This window comes from Candoia aspera, chromosome 2 (genome assembly GCF_035149785.1).
Source record: "Candoia aspera isolate rCanAsp1 chromosome 2, rCanAsp1.hap2, whole genome shotgun sequence".
Taxonomy (NCBI): Eukaryota; Metazoa; Chordata; class Lepidosauria; order Squamata; family Boidae; genus Candoia; species Candoia aspera.
The window spans coordinates 209,719,800-209,742,745 of NC_086154.1; the positions used below are offsets into that span (position 1 = coordinate 209,719,800).

A 22,946-nucleotide genomic window follows, 5' to 3' on the forward strand; every position below is an offset into this window, starting at 1 on the left:
AAAAATCTTAATATGCTAAGAAAAGTTAAACTCTGTCACAAGTGCACAGATTAAGCCAACTCAGCTCTGTTCTGCCCACTTTTATTCTGCTTTGGCTGGTTATAGGGAAGAAAATGAACGGTTCAAGCTTCTGAGGTTTTACCAAGCATGGCTAGGTAAAATCAAAGCTAGTCTGGAAGCTAATTTTTCTTTTAAGGTACAACGCAAGGAGTCTTAATATTCTCAGCATTTTCTTTTTTTAAAGTGAGTCATGGCACCCATGGCAATTATCTCTGGTTCCACACATGGAAGAGGCCCCATGCAAACTCTGATGTATTTTATGAAGTTATTAATCCCCCAAATTCTCTGGGTAGTGTTATGTAAATCTTTCCAATACTTTTGGGGTTTTTTGCATGCCCACTAGATATGGTAAAATGTTCCTTTTGTTTTGTGGCATTTCCTACACTTATTGCTGTATGATTTGTCTATTTTGGCAATTATTGATGGAGTTGTATACTATTTGTAAAACATTTTACATCAGTTCTCTCTCAAACCATAGCTTGGAGTGAATTTTATAAACTTCTTCCACAGTTCTTCCCATTGCTGTACTGAAACTGTTCCTCTGAACCCCACTATACAAAACTGACCTCTGATCAAGGTACACTTAAAAAAATATCCATACACTATACATTCAGAAATAGTTTATTTTAAATATATAAATTCCATTTCATAGAAATGATACAGTTAACATCTCTGCTAAATAAACAGAATGCTGGTTTTTTTTTACAGATATAGCATATTTTAAATAACATTAATACGATCTAACTCTTCTGAGAGGTAAAAAGAATCAAACCACCAGTAAGACACTTCTCTTATATAGCAGAAGACAAGCTATGGATATTCTGATGGAAAAATCATGGCTTCTTTATATTAAAATGCTATGGACTAGAATTGCACATTATATCATCACTTGTTTTGAGATGTTGAACTCATGAATTAGCCATCTTTCCAAAAGAATGAATGAAATGATAATTCTGATGGAAATATGACAGAGTGCAATACCTAAATACAGTAAGATATATACCTAAAATAAAGGGGAAAATAAAGACTTTGATAAAATAAAAAGCCAAAAAACCTTGGGTTATAATTAATTTAAAGTATGTCAAATTTACAAGTTTATCAATTGGTCTGGTTGGAAGCAATCCACAGATTCCTAAAATGGAGTCTACATTAGGATCTGATCTCCCACTTTAGTTTTGCAGATGACTGTTTTATCTAAAAACATAATATATTAAATTGCACAATGGGAATAGGAATGCATGGATTTCAGGCCACCTAAATACCTGCATTAAATAGCCAAACTGCAGGCCATTTATTGGGCTAAATATTGCTGATATATTTAAGCTCCAGTAGAAATTAGGGCTATAATTTGTCCAAACTGACTACATTACTGACCCACTGAGACCAATATAATTCTACAATAATGTCTGACTAATGTCTAAAGGGACGCGGTGGCGCTGCGGGTTAAACCGCTGAGCTGTCGATCGGAAGGTCGGCGGTTCAAAACCGCGCGGCAGGGTGAGCTCCCGTTGCTAGTCCCAGCTCCTGCTCACCTAGCAGTTCGAAAACATGCAAATGTGAGTAGATCAATAGGTACCGCTTCGGTGGGAAGGTAACGGCGTTCCGAGTCGTCATGCTGGCCACATGATCCGGAAGTGTCTATGACAACGCCGGCTCCAAGGCTTAGAAACGGAGATGAGCACCGCCCCCTAGAGTCGGACTCGACTGGACTTTACGTCAAGGGAAACCTTTACCTTTACCTAATGTCTAAAGACAGCCAATTCGATGTAGTGGTTAAGGCACTGGGCTAGAAGGTGGGAGACTGTGAGTTCTAGTCCTGCCTTAGGCACAAAGCCAGCTGGGTGTCCTTGACCCAGTCACTCTCAGTTCTAGGAAGCAGGCAATGCAAACCATTTCCGAAATCTTGCCAAGAAAACTGCAGGGACTAGTTCAGGCAGTTGCCAGGAGTCAACAATGACTCAAAGGCACACACACAAAAGTCTGATCTATTTCACATGACTCAGTGTGTTACTAACTTGGTCTGGGCCAACTCTATGGAATTAAGATTGTCAAATCTTTATTGTAAAAGTCCTCTGATGTGTTTTAATTGTACCTGGACATGACAGAAAGCTTTAGTAATTGAGGCTTTTGTGGATGTAGGTGTACATACATGTGTGCACACACGATCCTGTGCAAAACAGGAAAAGCTTCAACTTCCTAATATATTTAACTGCAGTTTAGCATGCAGAACAGATTCCATTTGGCAACTCTGTAGGAACATGCCAGCTCCAACCGGAAAGAACTTTATCAGAATAAAACACTAACTAATTCACAAATTTAAGCTTATAAAGTCCAGCTAATGCCATGCTGGATATGTGCAGACTTTCCTTCCTGTCTGGGTAGGGGAAAAAAAAGGAAAGAAATTAGAGTGTACTGTACTTTCAGATACAAGCACATACAAGCTATAAAACTTTCCAGGCATGGTTGCACAGCAAACTGTATATTACTCATACCAACTTAAGTCTGAAAGGTACAAAGTAAAACAGAATGGAATTACTGTGGATTTAAGAAATATAATAATGCGTGAGATCGATCCTCTCAGTTATTCATCATGTACCAGTGTAGACAATGAAGACAGATTGTCCTCTAGAAAACACATGCCATTGCACAAATACAAGAGCTGTGAAGCAATTTTGGATTGAGCTTAAGTACACATAACTTGGTTGGCTAAGCCCGATGTTATCTTTAGAATTGCTTATCTAGAGAAAAAATGAGGTGGGAATGAAGTAATCCAAAGGCAACAGGCAGTTCACTTACTGTCTTCAAGTAGCTTCTGTAAATTGCTTTGTATCTTGGAAAGAAAAAAAAACACAGAACACATTACATAGATAAAACTAGCTGCTACATGGACAAGAGATGAACTGTTCAATGGGCATCATATCTAAACCGGAGTACTTTCTTTCACGGTGACTCAATCCAGGTAAATTCATAAGACTGAGGATTACATTTTTTAAACTATTGGTGTGTTTAGCCTATTACTTCTACAGCAGTGGTTTGTTTATTTGTTTATTTATTTTCTATCCTGCCTTTATTATTTAGACCAATAGTTCTTACTCCTCTCTAGGGAAATGCATTAACCTGGTTCATGCATCATGCTAAGTCATAAAGTGGCTTGTTTGTTTTCATTCAACATGACACGTTGACTTAGTTTGTAAACCAGGAGTTATCATTTAGTGTTATGTGCGAACCTTGTCACTATGCCTCGTTCAATAAGCCATGATGAAAATAAACCAGGACTTAGTACAATGTGTGTCTTCAGTCTATGAACAAGGTGTCTTATTGCAACATTTAGAAAACAGTGACTTCATCATGACAAAAAATGCTATGAATCATATAATTGGCTTGTCAGGTGCACATCAGATGCTCATATGGGTCTACAGCAGAGGATGGGACATTATGCAAGTAAGAATATGTATGAGCTGACCTGAAGAGTAGATTAACTGAAGAGGCCTAAAATGCTTTAATTGGATATTTTCAAAAGTCTGTGAAGAAGAGTTACTGTTTCTGGGATCAGAATTGCACTGGTATATGGGGCAGATGTAATTTAAAAGAATTATATTTTTGTGGGCGGATTTCTGCCTAATTGAGACAGTTGGGGAGGAGAAAAATCTTCTAGGAAATTTTCTTAAATTTTGGTATTCAGTTCTAAATAAACTATTGTTTTTTTCTTTTAACAACATTGGTAGTCATGTAAAAAGTGTCAAAACAACCTACTCTTTAATTATAACACTTGGGTCAAGCTTTCTATTGTATCCAGTAAAAACACATTACAGGATCATTGCTCTATTAAGTATTTGATTTTTAAAAAAGCTATCAAATCATGGTTTCCATGGGAACTGGGCTATCATTTAACTTCCACAATTTCTTGAATACTGGAAACGAAGCAAACTATTTGCAGGATAAAACTATCTTTGCCTAGGAAAGTCTAACCATTTGAATGAATGAATGAATGAATGAATGAATGAATGAATGAATGAATGAATGAAGTAAATAATCCCACTGGATTACTAGCATTATTCCATACATATCTACTCAAAAGTAAATTGCATTGAATTCAGTAATACTTGTACTGGAAATTGGGTACAGGGTTGTGGTCTAATTTATCCAAATAAACAGAATTGTCCTGATTTTAAATATCTTTCAATTGTCCACTAATTTCAGCAGATACAAAATGAACCAGAACAGATACCATCTGCATAAAGCAAACAACTAGACAAACTGTGTTCAACAGTAAAGAGTCCCAAGCAAGGCTTGTCCAATAGAATGGCAAGATTGCTTGGAAAACGAAGTAAATAGGAAAGAAGGACAGAAAATAGGCCACCTGGTTTGCTTTGTAGAAATAAATTCATTGTTTATACAGAATTCCCTTACTTTAAGCTAAGGTTACATTTCAAAAACATCACATAAAGTGAATTTACATAAACCAGGCCACTGAACCACTGGAAAAAAAGGGGGGGATTGTGGGAGGTAGGATGTTAAATTTGTAATCCAAATGCATTACAAATGTCCTCCTACATTTTTACAGGTAGATTTCCAGTGTGGATAGTTATCATGGCAGACAAAGAGGTAGAATGCATCACAGCACTACAAGTTTCATTAGCATTCTTCCTTATGTGGCTTTTCATGCAAGCCACCACTACCAAAATATCTTCTACAGAACTATGAAAGATGTCAGTGCTCTGCCCTCTTTTGTACCTATCCATTTTAAAGACATCTAACAAACTATCTTGTCACACCAATAAATCTGAACTCCATCTCTATGTTCATGCAGCCTAACCAATATTTTTCCAAGGCATTATAATTAGCAATTCTCTCCAGTTACCTTTTCCAGTTTGATAAGATTAGCTGCTAGCTCTGCATAGAGACCATCAACATTAAATTTTAGATTATATCCCAAGCCACCTTGTATTGGATGTCTGAAATAGAGAATATGGGTAGACAAAGTGAGACAGGAGATAATTACAAATGAAATAAATTAAAAATCTAACAAAATAATGAGAATAAACAGGAACACAGCAGAAAAGGCAAGTTTATTCCTTTACCCTGATTTACACTGAGAATAGCAACTTCATGATACAAGACCTCTATCAGCAATGTACATTCATGTCATAATATTTGTTCTGATCTTGACGTATTCTTGAAGGCAACCATGATCTAGGCTTGCTTGTAGAAGAGAAAAGGTTAGGGTCAATTCATACAAACTGTCATGAGCACTGATGGTGAGCAGGAAGGGGCCCCTATCCAGGGGGAAAAACGCATGCGTAGTATTGAGGAGTTAAGCAGCCATTCAAAGAGACACAGATCAGACCTGCCTTGACTTTTGGGGTTTGTCTGGGTTTTTCCCATGCTTCTTCAGTTTGTTAGGATTATCTGTCTTATGTAGCAGTAATAAACACTAGAGACCTATTCCTTGTCTCAGCGTGGTTCCTGACTGTTAGGACACAAACTATGGAGAGCTATCTCAGGAATAGTTCACTAGGAAAGAAATTAAACAAGGATGTATCCTTGTTCCACTTCTATTTACCTTTTGTAAGTTAAAATAACCACTGTTGGAAGACATGAAAGACCAGATTAGGGAAAGATCATCCTGGAGAAAATCTATATATGGGGTTGCTGAGAGTCAACACTGACTTGATAGCACATAATCAAGTTAAAAAAATATATAGTTGCATTTTTAACTAAAATAGAATTTCTACTGTCTATAATTCTTCACAGGCATAGTGTCGGTGTTATATGCAAAAATTATTGTTCAATCAAGGAAAAGGGAGGCCACTGCAGACCTGAGTTCTTTACTGTAGAGACTGATAGTTGCAAATAAATTTTGATAAAACAAAGATTATGATTTTCTCTAAAAGATTAAAATACAGCTGATGTGCAGAGATAATAAACAGCATTTGTAGAGCAGGTGGTGTGCTTTAAACAACTGGCTGTGACTTTTCATTGAACAAGTTAGCATAAAGTCCATATTGCCTATGTTATTCAGAATGGCCAAAATAGCATTGCAGCTATCATGCCATTTTTCCAAACCAGAAGAGCCAATTACACCCCTACTGAATTAATATGTTTATTGTTCAATCCTTAGCTCAAATTTTATATGGTGCAGATGTAATTAACCATCTATGAGACTTTTTGAGAAAATTGTTTCAGGTGTCCAGCTGGTCCTTCATTCAAGAAGTTGCTTTCCTCAAGCAGAGATCAGGCCATAGATTAATACGTTAAATTCATGTCAGAAGCTGACTTTCTTTTTTACAGGGTCTCACCCCCTTAATACTCACTGACACTTTTATATCCTCTTGGAGATGTAAGATTGTTGAAAGAACTGGCTGTAGGTAAGCAAAGATTGTACCAAACCAGAGAATGGTAGATGTTAACAATTGGACAGAATTTGGTATCTGCCTCACAAAGATTGTAGAGGGTAACCTTGACTCAGGTCCTAAAGCAGCAAAGTACTTTGAGCAGCAAAGGTAAAGGTAAAGGTTTCCCTTATCATTAAGTCTAGTCGTGTCCGACTCTAGGGGGCGGTGCTCATCTCCATTTCTAAGCCGAAGAGCTGGTGTTTGTCTGTAGACACTTCCGTGGTCATGTGGCTGGCATGACTAAATGGAACGCTGTTACCTGCCTGCTGAAGCGGTACCTATTAATCTACTCACATTTTCATGTTTTTGAACTGCTAGGTTGGCAGGAGCTGGGACTAGCAACGGGAGCTCACCCTGTCACGCAGATTCGAACCGCCGACCTTCCGATCCGCAAGCTCAGCGGTTTAACCCGCAGCACCACTGCATCCCTTTGAGCAGCAAACTCTTTCTAAATATCACAGCATGTTTACACTCACCCAGTTTAATATTCTTTCTTCACAAGTAGTGGACGGCAGATTCAAGAACATCCTCTATCACAACAGAACCCGGCCTTCTGGCTGAGACAACACTGAAACTCTAGCATACACCCTGCTTCATTGGATGTTTTAGAAAGATAATTGTAAGATGCCAATATTCATGGATACTCTGTAAATTCTATGCTAGTTATCTTTTGGATAGCCAAGACCTAAACATCACAGTCCATTGCCAAATTTTGCTACTTTGCTTATTACTCTAGGTACCAATTTAAAGACTGAGTAGTGTATGCTGGTACTTATGGTGGACATTAAGGTCTCCTACTTTTTTTTTTATCGTACGGCATAGCAGTTCGGTGTTCATGCTGCTTTTTCTTGCTGGGAAATCCTTGTGAGGTCCAGCAGCCAGATGTGTAGACTATTTAGCCGTGACAAGTCACGTTGCCCGGGGTGCACCATGAGGAGGCTAGTCTACATTGCCCCAAGTTGGGCTGAGAGAAAGTGACTGGGCCAAGGTTACCCAGCCGGCTTTCATGTCTAAGGCGGGACTAGAACTCACAGACTCTTGGTTTCTAGCCCAACACCTTAACCACTAGACCAAACTGGCTCTCAGGTCTCCTACTAATAGTGATTTATATTGCCAATTATGGGTCCTATACAGCTGTTCCATTGTATTTTCCTCGTGACTATAATCAGGGTTTAAACTTATATTTTTGGGAATATGCCAGGACTGTTAAGCATATAGCCTGAAAATGATTGCCTGAATGTGAATATTCATTTATAAGCACATTGAAGCTGTTGCATGAAAATAGCAGACTGAAAAAATGGCAATTTAACATACATTTACTTTGGTTATTGTGATCTGGGGGAGTTGTTTTGGATTTTTTTTCATAGTGTTTGTTAGCATTATACTAAAACTGTATAAGGATCTGCACAACCAGTGCACAACTAGATTCAATCAGAGTTTTATACTTCTAAGGCATTTTAAAATCTGGCTCTAGTCCTATAACTTCAGTAGCAGACCTTTTGACAGAAATTCAGCAAAGACTGTTTCCATCACTTTGTCTCCATGCTAGAAAAGTATTCACCTGCTAAATTTCTGAGAGGAAAATCTCTTATTAAAGGCATAGGAGCAACAGCAAATAAAAATCTAGCAACACTATTCAAGAGCTGTAATAACAGCTTGGACAAAGAACAGCTGTTGTTTCCTATTCTGTGGACTGACTCCTTGACCTCTATAGTAATAAATGTTTGTAGAAAGAATCTGAGCAAGAATCCATATTAGGGATTACAGTGTGGTGAAATGCTGTTATTTCTCTGCTCTTATTGTGTCTGCTGGCAGCTGTTTAAGGCAACCCCATCCCTTCTGGGGAGGGACAGGCTGCAGGACCATCTGCAGGGCTGCTGTGAGAAATATTCTTGCTGCCTGGCAGATAAAATCACTTATATCTGCTCAGAGTTGGATTCTGACTGGACAGGCCCAGTTGAGGTCCTTGAAGCAAAGTCTTATAGGGTTATTTGGAGCAAGTCGATTCTTTGACTCCTGAGGAAGCGGAGAGGGTTCTTCAGTCTGAGCTCAGCCACCTGCTTGTTAGATCCAGGCCTGTCCTGGACAGTTAAAGCTGTAGTGATCTGTGGTTGGGTCCCTGCAGTGATGTCACTTCTTGGAGGTCCCCCCAACCTTGAAGGCTGTGGTATGCCCTCTCTTCAGGAAGTCATCTCTGCCCCAGTGGTCCTGGACAATTACTGTCCAGTCTCCCACCTTCCTTTTTTAGAGGGTGGAGAAGGTGGTTGGGCTTCAGCTTTAGCAGATCCTGAAGGAAGCAGATTGTCTGGACCAATTTCAGTTAGGTTTCAGACCAGGCTTAATATAGAGACAGCATTTGTCAAGCTTATTGATGACCCATGGTGGAGCCAGGATGGGGATGGTGCATCCACCCAAGTGATCTTTCTGCGGCTTTTGATACTGTCAACCACAGTATCCTTTTGGACTGGCTTTGGGTGGTAAGTGGGACCATTGTACAGTGGTTCTCCCCCAAAGAGTGCCAGTTTCAATTGGTGTTGACAGGTGGGAAAGATCATGCCCATGGCATCCTTACTTGTGAGGTGCTGAAGGATTCAACTCTCTCCCCCCTTCTGTTTAACATGAAACTGCTGGGTGAGGTCATCTGCCAATTTGGGGTCAAGTACCATCAATATGCTGATGATACCTAGTTGTACATTTTGATCCCCGACTGGCTGAATAATGCTGTTGAAATCCTAACCCAGTGCCTGGAGTCTGAGCATGTATGGATGGGAATGAACTGTGATGGAATGTGAGGGTGACCTTGGAAGACAGAGTAAGAGATGCTACCTAGGGAATGATCAGATAAAAGAGAAAGGAGCCTGCAACAGAGTAATGGCCACAGAAAGAAACTTAGGAAGGACCTGCCCTAAAAACTCAGGTGGTAAAAAGGGAGGGTGGGAGATTTGTACTTTCAGACTTGCAAGATTCTGTTAATGTAACCTCATAATAAAATAGAATCAGCACATTTTGTTATGTTTCCTCTCTGGTTTACCTGGTAGGGCTGACAGGAACAGACTCAGGCTCAGTCCTGACAAGACTGAGTGACTCATCTATTGACCCTCTTGGATTTGGGGAAATTCCCTCATTGACTCTCAGTGGGGTTGCACTTGCCCATTCAAGACCTTTGAGGAATCTGGGGGTCCTCTTGTTCAAACAGCAGGTGGTAGCTGTGGCCCCTAAGGCCTTGCACAAGTATATCTAATGTGTCAGTTGGTCCTTTTCCTAGATTGGGAGGCCCTTCAGATAGTCACTCATGCCCTGATCACTTTGCAACTGAATTTCTGTAATGTGCTCTACATGGGGCTGCCTTTGAAAGTAATCTGGAAGCTACAGTTGGTCCAGAACGCAGGGGTGTGGGCAGTGATGGGACGATCACATTATATGCACATGACCACACTGCTTCACAAGCTGCACTGGTTGCCAGTCGGCTTTGGGGTGCAATTCAAGATGCTTAAAGCCCTTCATGGTATAGGGGCTGGCTATCTGTGACACCATTTCAGTTGTCTTTGCCCATCTGGTATGAGCGAGCAGGGTGGGTGCACTCCAGGTCCTGTCAATTAAATGATGCCATCTGATGTGATCCAGGATGTGTGCCTACTCTATTGTAGCACCTGCTCTCTGGAACAATGTGTCCTGAGAGATTTTTGTGGCTCTCATTCTTCTGACATTTAGGAAGTTACTAAAGGCCTGATTGTTCTCCCAAGCCTTGGGATAGAGTGGAGTTGTGGAGCCCCCTTTAATAGTTATCAAGGAGTTGGGTGGCCTCAAAATTTGATAAAACATATAAAATCCAATTTATGGCTAACTATACATTTGTCAAAGATGACAATGATGCAGTTTGTCCACTGCCAAATTCCTGATACTTTGGCCCAGTTTCATTTTTAAAAAAAATATTTATAGTAACCTATATATAGTAACCTATATATAGAAACCTGGAGACTGTGAGTTCTAGGCCTCCCTTAGGCATGAAAGCTGACTGGGTGACTTTGGGCCAGCCAAGCTCTCTCAGCCCAACTCACCTCACAGGGTGGTTGTGGGGAAAATAGGAGGCAGGAGAATTAAATATGTTGAACTGACTCTCTCTCTCTCAGTTTGAAAAAGGTGGGATAAAAATGTAATAATATAATGTTCAATGTAGTTTTATCAAAGGTATTCAGTTAAAACTACTTTGTTAGAAGGGGAAAAAAAAAAGAAAATTAGGAGAGTTAATACGATTAAGGTTCAGCAGCTGAACCATACAATTTGAAACTTTGATTTATTATATCCTCCCAATAATTTTAATGGCATAACTATTAAAACCATTAATGGATGTTTTAAAATGGTAAATGCTAAGGCAAAAGAAGCCTTCAACAATGCTGTGCTAGATTATATCAGGAAAAGCCACAGCAAGATATAATTTGCCAGGCTAGGACAATCATTTACAGAGGGTCTGTTGAGGGTCTCCCTACTCTGCGAGGTCTGTGAGGTGTGGGCTAGGCCTTCTCAGTGGTGGCCCCCTACTCTTTGAAACAACTTACCCAAGAAATGAGGATGGCCCCTTCCCTCCTCACATTTAGGAGGCAAATTAAAACTGTATTATACCAGTGGACATTCAGCCACTAGTTAGTCCTGGTGCCTCTTACTTACTTACTTATTTATTTAATTTTTATCCCACCTTTATTATTTTTAACTTTACTTTTCATTACTTTATATTATGGTTTTAACTGCTTATACTGGTTGTGTTGTTTGCTGCCCAGAGTCCTAGCTGAGTGGGGCCCCTAAACAAACAAACAAATAAATAAATGATATCATATGGAAAAAGGCTTATTTCAGAAAATGAAAATGTTGGACAAACAACAACAAAAAGCCAATCTCATATAAAAGAAATGTAAAAATACAATATAAGGAGCAAAAACAGACCAAGCAGCATATTTTAATAGTTTTTCAATTAACAACAAAAATAGAAATGTCAAAAGTAGGAAATCAGCTAGGCAGGATGTGGGGCCCTGGATGTGCGATAGAGCTCATCTCTTGGCTTACTGACAGTTATTTTATCATGCTCAGCTGCTATGTGTTTTTATATGATGTATTTTATTTGTTTTATCTATTTCATTGTAACAGCCTCGTGTGGCACAGAGTGGTAGGCAGCAGTATTGCAACCGAAACTCTCCCCATGACCCGAGTTCAGCCCCAGCGGAAGCTGGATTCTCGGGTAGCTGGCTTGGGTTGACTCAGCCTTCCATCCTTCTGAGGTTGGTAAAATGAGTACCCAGCTTGCTGGGGAAGGTGACGGCTGGGGAAGGCAATGGCAAACCACCCCGACAGAGTCTGCCAAGAAAACGTAGCAAAAGCGGTGTCCCCCCAAAGGGTCAGACATGACTCGGTGCTTGCACAGGGGACCTTTCACCTTCATCATTTTATTGTAAGCTGCCCAGAGTCACATATGGGTGGCTATTTAAGTCGAATTATTAAATAAATAAATAAATAAATAAATAAATATCAAGCATCTGAAAGAGCAAGCCTTGTTAAAGAAGAATAAACGTGGCACCAGAAAAGGTCAGAATGACAGCAAGAATGTTGATATGGTTGATCAGTTAGATATTATATGCTTGGACTTTCAGACTTTTGATAAAGTCTCTCTCCAAAGATTTCTTAGAAAACGTATGAGTCATGATGACTGACCTCTAGAATCACAAGCAGTATATTTCTCAAGTTCTTATGCCCTGCTTGTATTTGGCCACTGTGAGAAGAGGATTTTGGACTAGTCCACATTATCCTTCTTGTTCTTAAGTTTATTTTAAAAAAAAAAGGGGGGGAGTTTCTATAATATGAAATAACATAGAGAAAGTGCTGATAAAACTACCCCGGGGAAGGATGGTGAAGAGTACTCAGTAGAAAAGAATACAAAGAACACAACGTTCCAACAAAATGCAATCTTACTCATTCATATGTGGATCCACAGTAGAAGCTATGGATACAAGCTGCTCTTCCAGAACGTGAACTTTATGTTGCATATAGAATGTAGAACAAATGAGGATAAAAACCCTGCAACAGAGATGTGGAAGAGAAAGAAACAAACATAAATAGGTGACTGCCCATAGAAGAAGAACTTGTTTGTAATATAGGAAACCTATTTCAACATCAAAGCTCCTGTTACACTAAATTAGCCAGGTAATATTAATAGGGCTTTGTCAAATCCTATGCTGATGTGCTTTAACTTTAGACTGCTCAGCTCAGCTGTGTAAACAGACATTCAGAAGGAGGCTGGAGATACTGCTCCTTAAGAGAGCCTCAACAGGGAAAGAGAAAGGCCCTCACGTGCCAGTAAGGAAAGCACATTTTGGTGGGCTGAGCTCCTGGCTGCCCCAGCAGTGAGTGGACTGACACATATTCTTGCCCTATTCAACAGAATTTCTGCAGTAATTTGCCCTGCTTCACCAATCCCCTTATCTGCTGCTTGGTTTGCAATGTTGCTGGCCTGCTCTGCTTGCCCATAAACCTTGAAAATATCTATTAATCTTCTTTTTAGTTACCTCCAGGAGTCTAGCAAAATGCTCCTGGAAACCACACAAGCCTGTTATCCATATAATACAACTCAGAGTAATTTAGACAGATCCCATTTTTCTCCCTCCATTTTCCCCAGTGGAAACTTTTACTGTGGAACATACTCAGATCTTTATTTGCATGCAGCAAGTAAGAAAAAGAAATTCTTAAACCATTTATTTAGCCACTGCATGTACAACTTTCAGAATATATCCCAGGAAAGATGCCCTCAGCCCTATACTTAGCTTTGTAATTTGAGGAAATGGGTTCTACATACTTACAGAATTGCATAGACAATGAGTACATGAGTCACCGACAAAAACATCTGAAAATTCATTCTGTAGAAAGATCCAAGGATTCCTGGAGAAACTGAGATAAAACGAAAAAATTTGAAATGCCTATGGCTAAACACATAGGGGGGGACTAGAAATACAAAATAACAAGAAGATTCAAACTGACTGTTCTTTTTCCCCTCACCTATGAAATACGTTAAATAAGTATGTTAGTGCAGGTTATAGTTTAATATTGCTTAAAGAAGGTCTACTCTGGGGCATGAACATAGTATTTATAAATCAACTGAGCCCATTGCTTACAGTAATGTTATTGGCAGTGGACACTTTTATACCTCAGAAAGCCTTGATTAAAATTTACAGCTTAAATACGTGATTAATAATTCAGCCAGATCATGTTCTCTCACCATATGGGAGATGCATTCTAAAATGTAAACTGATCTGAATGGAAATATGTTCAGAATAATGAGGCAAAGAAAGGAATTCCAGAAATACTCAAGGCTACAATCATACTCTGTGGTTAAGAAATTGATCTGCAGGCATATGCAGTCTCCCTGCTATAAACCAAAGGGAATTGGGAGACTACATGGGAAGGCACAGTCCCTTTTATATTATTCTCACAGATATACAGTATATTAGGCAACCTTTCCCCAATGTCTCATTCTTGCCTTTCTCCCACATTTTCTATATAGATCCACATATGTTATCACTTCTCTTGAATCTAGAGAACTGCACTTCAAAAATTAATTAAATAACAACCAGACACATCAAAATACTTTTAAAAACCACCACCAAATAACAACAACAACAACAACAACAACAAGTTGGCGCCTCTGAAATGTGACCAGAAGGAAACCAGCTGCATTTAGCCAAGAGTTCTGTATGAGATGATCTTAATTATTTTTCAGGAACACCTTCCCTATCCAATGATCTCTGTATGTGTTGGAGGTCAACTCCATATTTGGGGATGGAAATCTGAGGAACTGATCCAACACCTGGAACACACCAAATTAGAGGAGGACTTTCTATAGTTTCCATGGCTTTGCAAAAGTTAGGGCTCATCCACCTAGCTATCTTGCCCTGCCTTGAAGACACCCCACTTAACTGTTTGCTGAAGACATGTGCTTACAACAGGGAGCATCCATCTCATAGCCATTTGGCTGAAGCCAGTCTAAGGAGTCCAGCTTGAGAAAGAAAAACAGAAACAGAAACAAAACAGAAGAATATCTCCCTTGTGGACTTTCTAAGTTGCATGGAGAAATTGTGTCTGGGGGTCAGTGAGCTGCTGGGACCCAGCTGGCTCCCTTCTTGCTGGCAGTTCTGTGCCTTCATGGTCATTTGTATTTTGGCTGCCAAAGAGTATAGAATCTCCCCCAGCAACTATTCATTCTCATTCTCAGTGGTGCAGGAAGGAAGAGGAGAGGGTGAAATTGACCAGGTAACACAGAGCACCATCTCTATTACAGGAAGAACTCAAACAGGGAGGAGAAAATGAAATTGACCAGGCTGGAATGGAATGGAAATCCAGTGTGATGTGTGAGCAGCAAAAGGTGCCAGTCTTGTTGCTGAGGTGCAGTAAGAATGGGAAATGGGGACAAGCACTTTTTATACTCATATACTGTCTTTCCACCTCAAGGATGAGAGGAAAACAAATTGGCACTGCTGTGTGGATGGGCCCTACGTGCACTCAAGTGGAAATACATCCCTTTTTATTCAAAGTTGACCCACTGTGTTCTAGACCAAAACGTACAACCCTTCTGTGAGCTGACACTTCCTGCTTATGGAAGGTGTTCAGCCCTAACAACTAACCACAACTGATTTACTTACTGTTTCCTGAAACATTCCTGATTTGATCATCATGCATACATTTAGGCTGTACATCTTTATGGACTGCTTTCATCTCTGTCTTGGAACTTTTGAAATGAGACTGGTTCTCAGACTCATGGTAATCTGTTGGAGAAGAAGAATCTTATACTAAAAGCAAAAGTCGGCCATTTGAATAGTTTTGAGACCAATAAAAGCCCGTAAAGTACTTTGCTATATCTAAACAACGTTTGCAGCCCCTATTCTTTGCTGAACTGTTCCAAATGTCTAGACTAAACGGTTGTGTTTGGATAGTCAAGAAACAGTTTTTTGAAATGCAAACCTTGAAAGTGTTCCAATTCTGGAGTTTGAGAACCAGTACTGCTGGATTCTTCCATCTCCTGTCTGCGTCTCTGTATGATGCCATCCAATTCAGACAAATCATCATTGAAATCCTGGAAAGAGGCAATGTATCAGAATGCCAATTAAATATTAAGCATCAATTTGTTATTTCCTCTGTGCCCTCAGAGTTGAAAACCATGAATGTTCTTAGTACAGACCTACTTATGTGTACTTAGACATAAGCTCCACAAAACACAGCGAGGCTTGCTTCTAGCTACATACGTACAATAGGGATACAATAACTTGAGGCTTCAGGACTCCGTTCCCAAAGCCTCCTCTAAAAGTAGTTACCAAATTTAATTTTTAATATGTTAGAAATAAAAGAAAAGGATTTAATTAAATACATTTAATCACTTGAATTTTAATTACATTTGCTTATTTTTTGTCCTGACCCCTTCTACTTTTAGTTGGGTGCCCTCCAGCAGAGCATTCATGCATTTTTCAGGCATGAAAAATGTGCAGCCCTGTTTCTACAATTGCAGCCAAACTCTACCTTAGCCAACGGGTAGAACAGTAAGACTGTATATAGAAGACTAGGTTTCCAGTTCTATAAAGGTCAACAGTTGATTTTGATCAAGCCATATTATTTCAAATAATCTAGTTTGCAGATAATATAATTTCTCTTACATCCTTGGATCTGATGGGAAGTAATATTAGAGCCTGAACAGTTGTGCAGATGTTACTTAATCCTACTGTTTCTCAACTATGTGTTTGTGTGTGTGAATGTGTGTAAATTTCATGCCTCTGGTAAAGTAGACTTTAGTTCATGTCAGCTTGTGTTATAATGACTTAGTTTTGAATTATTACAAAATGCTCATTTTTTTTTTAATATTAACAGACTCACATAGCTACCAACAGGAAGTACAATGAACAAAAACTGTTGCTTAACCGAAGTTGAAGGGAGATTGGTCTACGCAGTTCCTAATGATTACCCCACCATGTGAGGTAAACTGCAGCTTTTTCATATTTAATATATGAGGTTTCAAAGCTTTAGAATGAACAAAACTTCAGGCTTGAAGATATGAAGGAACTCAGTTATGAAGGAAGTCATATTTAAAGAGCTTGAATAATTTGCAGAAGTAGCTTAACTACACAAGACAACATCTACAGTACTGATATATATCAAGTCTTATTAGCTCAGTTAATGAAAGCATACAGCAAGGGATTATCTGTGTTCCATTAAACACAGAAAAAGAATACTTGATATGTTACATATGAATTCACATGCAGTCTTCTATGCACAGCAAGGCTAACATGCTTCCTTCCCCCATCCTACAGTGATGACAAGCAAGAGAATGGAAACTTCTGTTTCTGTTTCATATCAGCTGAACTTATTTCAACCAAGCCCTGAGCAAGGGTGGATCTAAACTAGCCTTCTCCAACCAGATGTTATCTGATATGTTAGACGTTAGCAGCCATAATCCTCCATATTACCATAGTAAAAAAACGTGTGGCCTGGGAATTATGGAAACAGTCTTAATTATGGGTAGTGAAGAAAAGAAACTAGCTTCACAAACTATAATTTGATATTTCCATTAACTATAATTAAGACAAGGAGAGAGCTCCAGGGTCTGCATATGACTCCATCCCCCTTTTTGAAGCCCTCAAGGTTCACACTGTTGGCATGGTTTTCCCACCTTTGAAAAAAGAAATAGTAAGTAAAAGAAATACATCTAATTTTATTTTGAAGTTCCCAAATCCACATTAAAACTAACAGCAATCTCTGTAGGTTCTGATCTTATAACAAGCTGTTATTGATCTAAAGTTGTAATAAGAGCTTCTGAAGCCTCTTCTAAACATTCCTTGCTGGAGATGGCTTGAGACTCTTTGTACCTTATCCTTGTAATGCCTGATTTTCTTATATAACATTATTCAGCATATAATCATGATAGCAGAAGAAATTATTCTAGTATATTCTATAAAGGTCATCCACTGGCACAGGGTATTATCACTAAGTATGGGATATGTGGCTATACATCTCCACTTTGGGGATGTAGTGGAAATTCTAACCTGGTGCCTGGAGGTTATTAGAGACTGAATGGAGAAAAACAGCTTCAAACTGAGGCTAAAAGGTAGACTGGCTGTAGATCTGAAGGACAATTGAATATGGGGATAGCCCAATTTTAACTCTGGTCAGAATCACAGACTCTGAAATGGAACTGACTTGTAACTTGGTGTCCTTCTAGATTCATAGCTCTTGCTTGATCAGCAGGTGAAGGTGGTGGCCAGGAGGGACTTTGCAGAATTATATCATGTGCATCAGTTGTGCTCTTTTCTGTATCAGGAGGTATTATACATAATAATTCATGCCTTTGTCATCTCACGGCTGAATATTGTAACATGTTTTTCACGGCTCAGTGCTTGGATATCTCTGAAACCAACTTCTCAGGTTGAATCTGCCCATCCAATAATAGCTGGGAGAGAAAGTTTAAGGGTCCCTCCATCAAGGGAGTGCTATCTATAGGAATCCAGTAACTAAGATGTCTCACTGATGGTCCCTTTCTGTTGAACAATATGCCCCTGGATATTTGTATTTATTTATACTTCAAATTTAGTCACCACCCATCTCACTCTCAGAGCAACTCTGGGCAGTTTACAATATCCCACATCACTTGTGTTTTCAGATTGCTGTGAAGATATGGCTATTCAGGAAAGTGTTTGAGAACAATAAGAATTAACCAACCCACACTGAATAGGACATCCAATAGATGTCTGCTGATATATTTTGATTGTTATTAAGTTGCTATTGCCGGACGTAAGCCACTTTAGAGTTTTCAGAAACTGAGTGGCATAGAAATTCTAGTACGTAAATAAAATTAATAAAACATTTTCTTTTATTTTTTAAAAAAAACCATTTCTATTGTAGTTCTCCACTATACATGTTTTTCTGTTCAAAAATAAACTTACCAGAGGTAATGTTGTAGGCCGATCAGCTCTGAAACTATTTTCTAGGGAAGAAGGATTAGGACTGTTGCCAACACTCACATTCTGAAATGTACAATTTTAAAATTACATAGTTGGAGTAGGATTAGCTAAGTAATACTAGGAATAGTCACAGACATACAGGTAGACCTTGCTTAATGACTGCCCTGTTTAGTGACCAAAGTTATGACACAGTGCTGAAAAAGTAACTTTATGACCAGTCCTTGCACCAGTCTTTGTACTATTGCAGCATCCGGTGGCCATGTGATCGCCATTTGCATGCTTCTCAGCTGGCTTCCAACAAGCACAGTCAACGGAGAAGCCGGCAGTAAAACTGGAAGTCATGGTCATGTGATGTCTTGCTTAATGACTGAGGGTGATTCATTTAATGACCACAGTGGAAGTGAGGTCATAACTCCATCATGATCACATGTCTCACTTAGCAACTGTGTCGCTTAGTGACAGAGGTGCCAGTCCCAATTGTGGTCGCTAAGCAAGGACCACCTGTATCTGAAGAAAGTTTTACTTACCTCTGGATGAGCACAAACAGATTTTAATAGTTTGTAAACAGTGTCTCTGGACAGAAAAGAGATGAACATGTACTGTAAAGAAAACCACCAACAAATATTATTTAAAACCAGGGAAGATTGCTAGAGCTTGCCTTTCCTATTATTCTTACTAAAGTATATCCCATTAACAATAACTTAATGATCTGAGGTATCTACATACCACATGTAATCCCACACACTCAGTTGCTTTTTAATCATCTGCCTTTCATAATTCAAGTTTATGAAAGGCTCTCTGGACCGTTACTTGGTGCCAAGACTTTCATCAAGTTAGCAAGATCTGCTTCAACAAGATATATTAAGAATGCTTTTTCTTACTTATTATTTAATCACATTCAATGCCACTTCTGACATTTGGGAATGATATTCTGAAGGAGTGCAGAACCGAAGAGAATAACTATAAAACAGGAATATACAATTTGTAGTTCATATAGTCCTCAGCCAGTTGTGGTCTCCACAGCTGTTTCCACTCTCAGTTATACTCCCAAAACATGAGATACAGAAATACAAACAACAACATCAAAATAATGTAGTAAATAAAATGTGAACTTACCCTATCTGAGACTGTAGCTATAATGAGAGCGTTTGGCACTAAAAGGGCAGTTTTAGTCTTCTTTATTAGTGTTACAGATAACACAGGTATGCTAATCTAAAATGAAAGCATAGCCATTATGACTACGTGAAGGTGTCAACTTAACCACAGTATTGATGGTTATGCAGCAGAGCTTACTGCAAAGAAGTGAATAATACTATTTATAATGTAATTTCTGCTGTGTGGATACCTAAATACTTTCAGATAAAGCCAGGCAGCTATCCTTTTAGAGTTAAACTAATCTGAGCGCCAATTTGTTGCCTACATTATGTTGTGACAAAAATAATAAAGCATGTAAAATAGATGGCAGTTATAAGGAGGCTTAAAATTATTATGTTTCCATCTGTAATGAATACAATAGGCCTGCAAACCATTTTTGACATGCATTGCCTGTTTCTGTATCTATCGTTTAAAACCAGACCAAAAAATTAATGTTTTTAACACATGCAGTTCTACTACTTTGTGTTATGACATCTATTTCACTCAAAAATACAGTTTCAACAATGCTAACCATTAGGAAACGGAGGCAGATTGATTAAAAATGTCATAAAAAGAAGTTGTTAACAAAATTCTTTATAATTAGCAGTATTTTAACACTGCAAAATATTCAGCTAAATTACATTTCAATCATATCCAGAAGCACTCCATGTATTTGTTATCCTCCTGATAACGTTATAACCAAATAAATAGTTCAAAAACTTCTTGCCATAAAGGAAAGGACTTTTAAAAATGCAATTAGCTGAGTATTTCTCTGAGAGTAAATCTCACTGGACAAAGTGGGATTTGCTTACAAGTAAAGACACACATTGCATCCTCACATAATGCTAACCAGGATTTAACCATAGTTTGTTACAAAGCAAGTAACACATATCACGATTTAGTGTTTAGCCTGAACTAGGCCACATCTTGAGTTGCATCCTGTTCCATTGCTAGTGCAATGTCAGTTTAGAAATGAAGTAGAAGCTTGCTGCTTCCTTAGGATTTTGCCTCTACATAGCTGGTATTTAGAACTGAAAATATTGGTCAAACAGACAATAGCAACAAGTTTGCTGTAATGCTTTAAATAGCTCACATGCTACAAAGTTTTCTGATTTTCTATTTATACAGTATATATGCCATCTTGCATTAGCATTTGCACTATCATCCCTCTACATATTAAGTAAAAATTAGGCATGCCTCATGGAATTTAATGCACCGTAAGCTATGATTACTTACCTTGGTATCTTTGCCAAAGACTTTGGAATGGAAGCAAATCCAGTTCTCTGATATGAATAGCTTCCCTTGGTACACAATCTCTTTCTGTAAGGCGCAGGTGAAATCTACAAAGGTCACATGCATAATGTTATCTAACTGGGGAATATGTACAGCTGGGCAGGCAATGTATCTAACACACACTACATATGTAAGATAAATTCCTTAAAACAAATATTGCAAATACAAAGGGTATTTACTGATGGGGGAAAACCTTTGCAAAATTTAAAATGTCTGAAACAATATCCTAGTTTCCTCAAAACCTACATTTTGATATATAAATATTGAGTATTGAATAGAAAAAGCTGTTCAGTATTAAATACTAGTAGTCCTTGTTTAGCGACCACAATTGGGACCAGCAACTTAATTGTTAAGTGAAGCTGGCTCCAAGTGAAACTGCAACAGTGCTTATGCTCTTACTTTAGCTTTCCTTTGCTTTACAGACCTGCCAAGGTCATAAATGCAAGGATTGGCCACCGAGTTACTTTTTCATCACCTTGTAATTGAGAATAGTTGCTAAATGGATCAGTCGCTAAATGAGTACTACTTGTACTGGGATTTTACATGGGAAAGCAAACTCACAATTAGAATGCGCTATGAACCAGAACAGTATTGTGCACATATGTGTGCCAAAAACAAAGCCACTATAACTGGCAATAAACAAAACCTTCCATAATCCTAATAGCACAAGTTGTGGAAAAAATAGTACAGGTATTCCTTGTTTAGTGACTGTAATTGGTTTTGGTGAAATGGTCACTAGGCAAAATGGTTGCTAAGTGAACCACCTGAATGATAGAGATAGGGAGAGATGCTGCAAAGATCACTGGTTGCTGTCTTCTCATTCAGATAAAGTTCTCTCATACAGTGTCCTGTGCCTGACCCTTTTTCGCCACCTTGCAGGGTGGAGAGATTGCTTAAACAAGCTATCTCTTCCTGGGCTGCTTTTCTTGGCAGCACTTCCCTAACAAGTGCTAACCCCACAAGTTAACAAGCTCTGTGACCTTAAGCCACCCAGAGTTCCTCCAATGGGAGGAGATGGGCAGCGATAAATATAATAAACAAACAAACAAACAAATAAATGAATAGTGGACTAGAACCCGCCTGCAGGCTGGCAGCTGCTGCCTGAAACTGATCAGACCCTAATCAGCTTCACACTGAAGGCTTTTGTTGGCCTAAATGCGTGTATTGGTCAGAAAATGAATCCTTTATTACCGTTTATTACTGTCATATTTGTGAACGGTTGCTACCCGAGGCAGTTGCTAAATGAGGACTACCTATGTAGAAAACATAACTTACAAAAGTAAAACATAACAGATAAAAAATGGCATTCCACTTACTTTGTCTCAAAGGTTCATCAATTGGGACATCCAGAAACAGCTTGTGAAAATGAGCATTTGCCTTAAACTAAAGCAAAGAACCAGAGAATTTGGTTACTGCTATATTACTGTAACTGCCCTCAGCCTTGTTTGCCTAGTTTATTATTAAATCCTCCAAACACTTTTTCAGCAGCAGATGGAAAGAACTGGAACTATGCCATACCGAGTGCACATACTTCTCAAAAACAGAATGAGCAAATCAGCAGGCACATAAGACACATAAAAATAGACACATCAAAACTACACTTTGATGGCATAGTTGCAGCTGCCATCTTGACTTTTTTGACATTCTTCCTCCACCAATCAGGATCAGAATCTGATGTTCTAGAAGGGTAAGTTTGTTCCAGTCAATGGGTCCCATACTGGAAACAGAGATTACACATCCAAAAGAAACTCACCTTCAGTGTGTTTTTAGTGCAATTAGTGTAATTATATTTATGCATAAAATATGCACATACAACACACTGTACTTAAGTGCATAAGAAGTCTTAGTCTTTCTTCTACACTAAGAGAACAGCAAGGCTTCATTAATTCTGGGGCAAGAGGATTGGAATCAATAAGGTCATTAAGTATTTTAATTATTTGATGGTCCTGGCCTTAGTTATATCTGGATGAAGTCAGCGTCACAGGGATTTATTTTGTTTTTGCTTAGCCCATCGTGGAAACATCATTGTGTTTTATTAGCCATGGTTAACTGCTTACCATATTGAGTAAACCTAGCCAACTGA

The 22,946-nt window shown here is 38.8% G+C and overlaps 1 protein-coding gene across 2 annotated transcripts in view; it reads right to left on the bottom strand.

The window, feature by feature from the left end:
* Positions 1 to 1,983: 1,983 nt before the first annotated feature.
* Positions 1,984 to 22,946, bottom strand: part of GRAMD2B (GRAM domain containing 2B) — a 69,044-nt gene continuing 48,081 nt past the window's right edge. For both annotated transcript variants that reach the window (XM_063295279.1, XM_063295280.1), the window contains exons 4-14: positions 22,180 to 22,246; positions 20,807 to 20,910; positions 19,553 to 19,648; positions 18,964 to 19,035; positions 18,419 to 18,499; positions 15,453 to 15,564; positions 15,134 to 15,256; positions 13,298 to 13,385; positions 12,414 to 12,518; positions 4,922 to 5,015; positions 1,984 to 2,890 (exon numbers count right to left, since the gene is read on the bottom strand). In XM_063295279.1, coding sequence (XP_063151349.1) covers positions 2,849 to 2,890; positions 4,922 to 5,015; positions 12,414 to 12,518; positions 13,298 to 13,385; positions 15,134 to 15,256; positions 15,453 to 15,564; positions 18,419 to 18,499; positions 18,964 to 19,035; positions 19,553 to 19,648; positions 20,807 to 20,910; positions 22,180 to 22,246 — 984 coding nt within the window. In that variant the 3' untranslated portion in view covers positions 1,984 to 2,848. The remainder of the gene's footprint in view (positions 2,891 to 4,921; positions 5,016 to 12,413; positions 12,519 to 13,297; positions 13,386 to 15,133; positions 15,257 to 15,452; positions 15,565 to 18,418; positions 18,500 to 18,963; positions 19,036 to 19,552; positions 19,649 to 20,806; positions 20,911 to 22,179; positions 22,247 to 22,946) is intronic.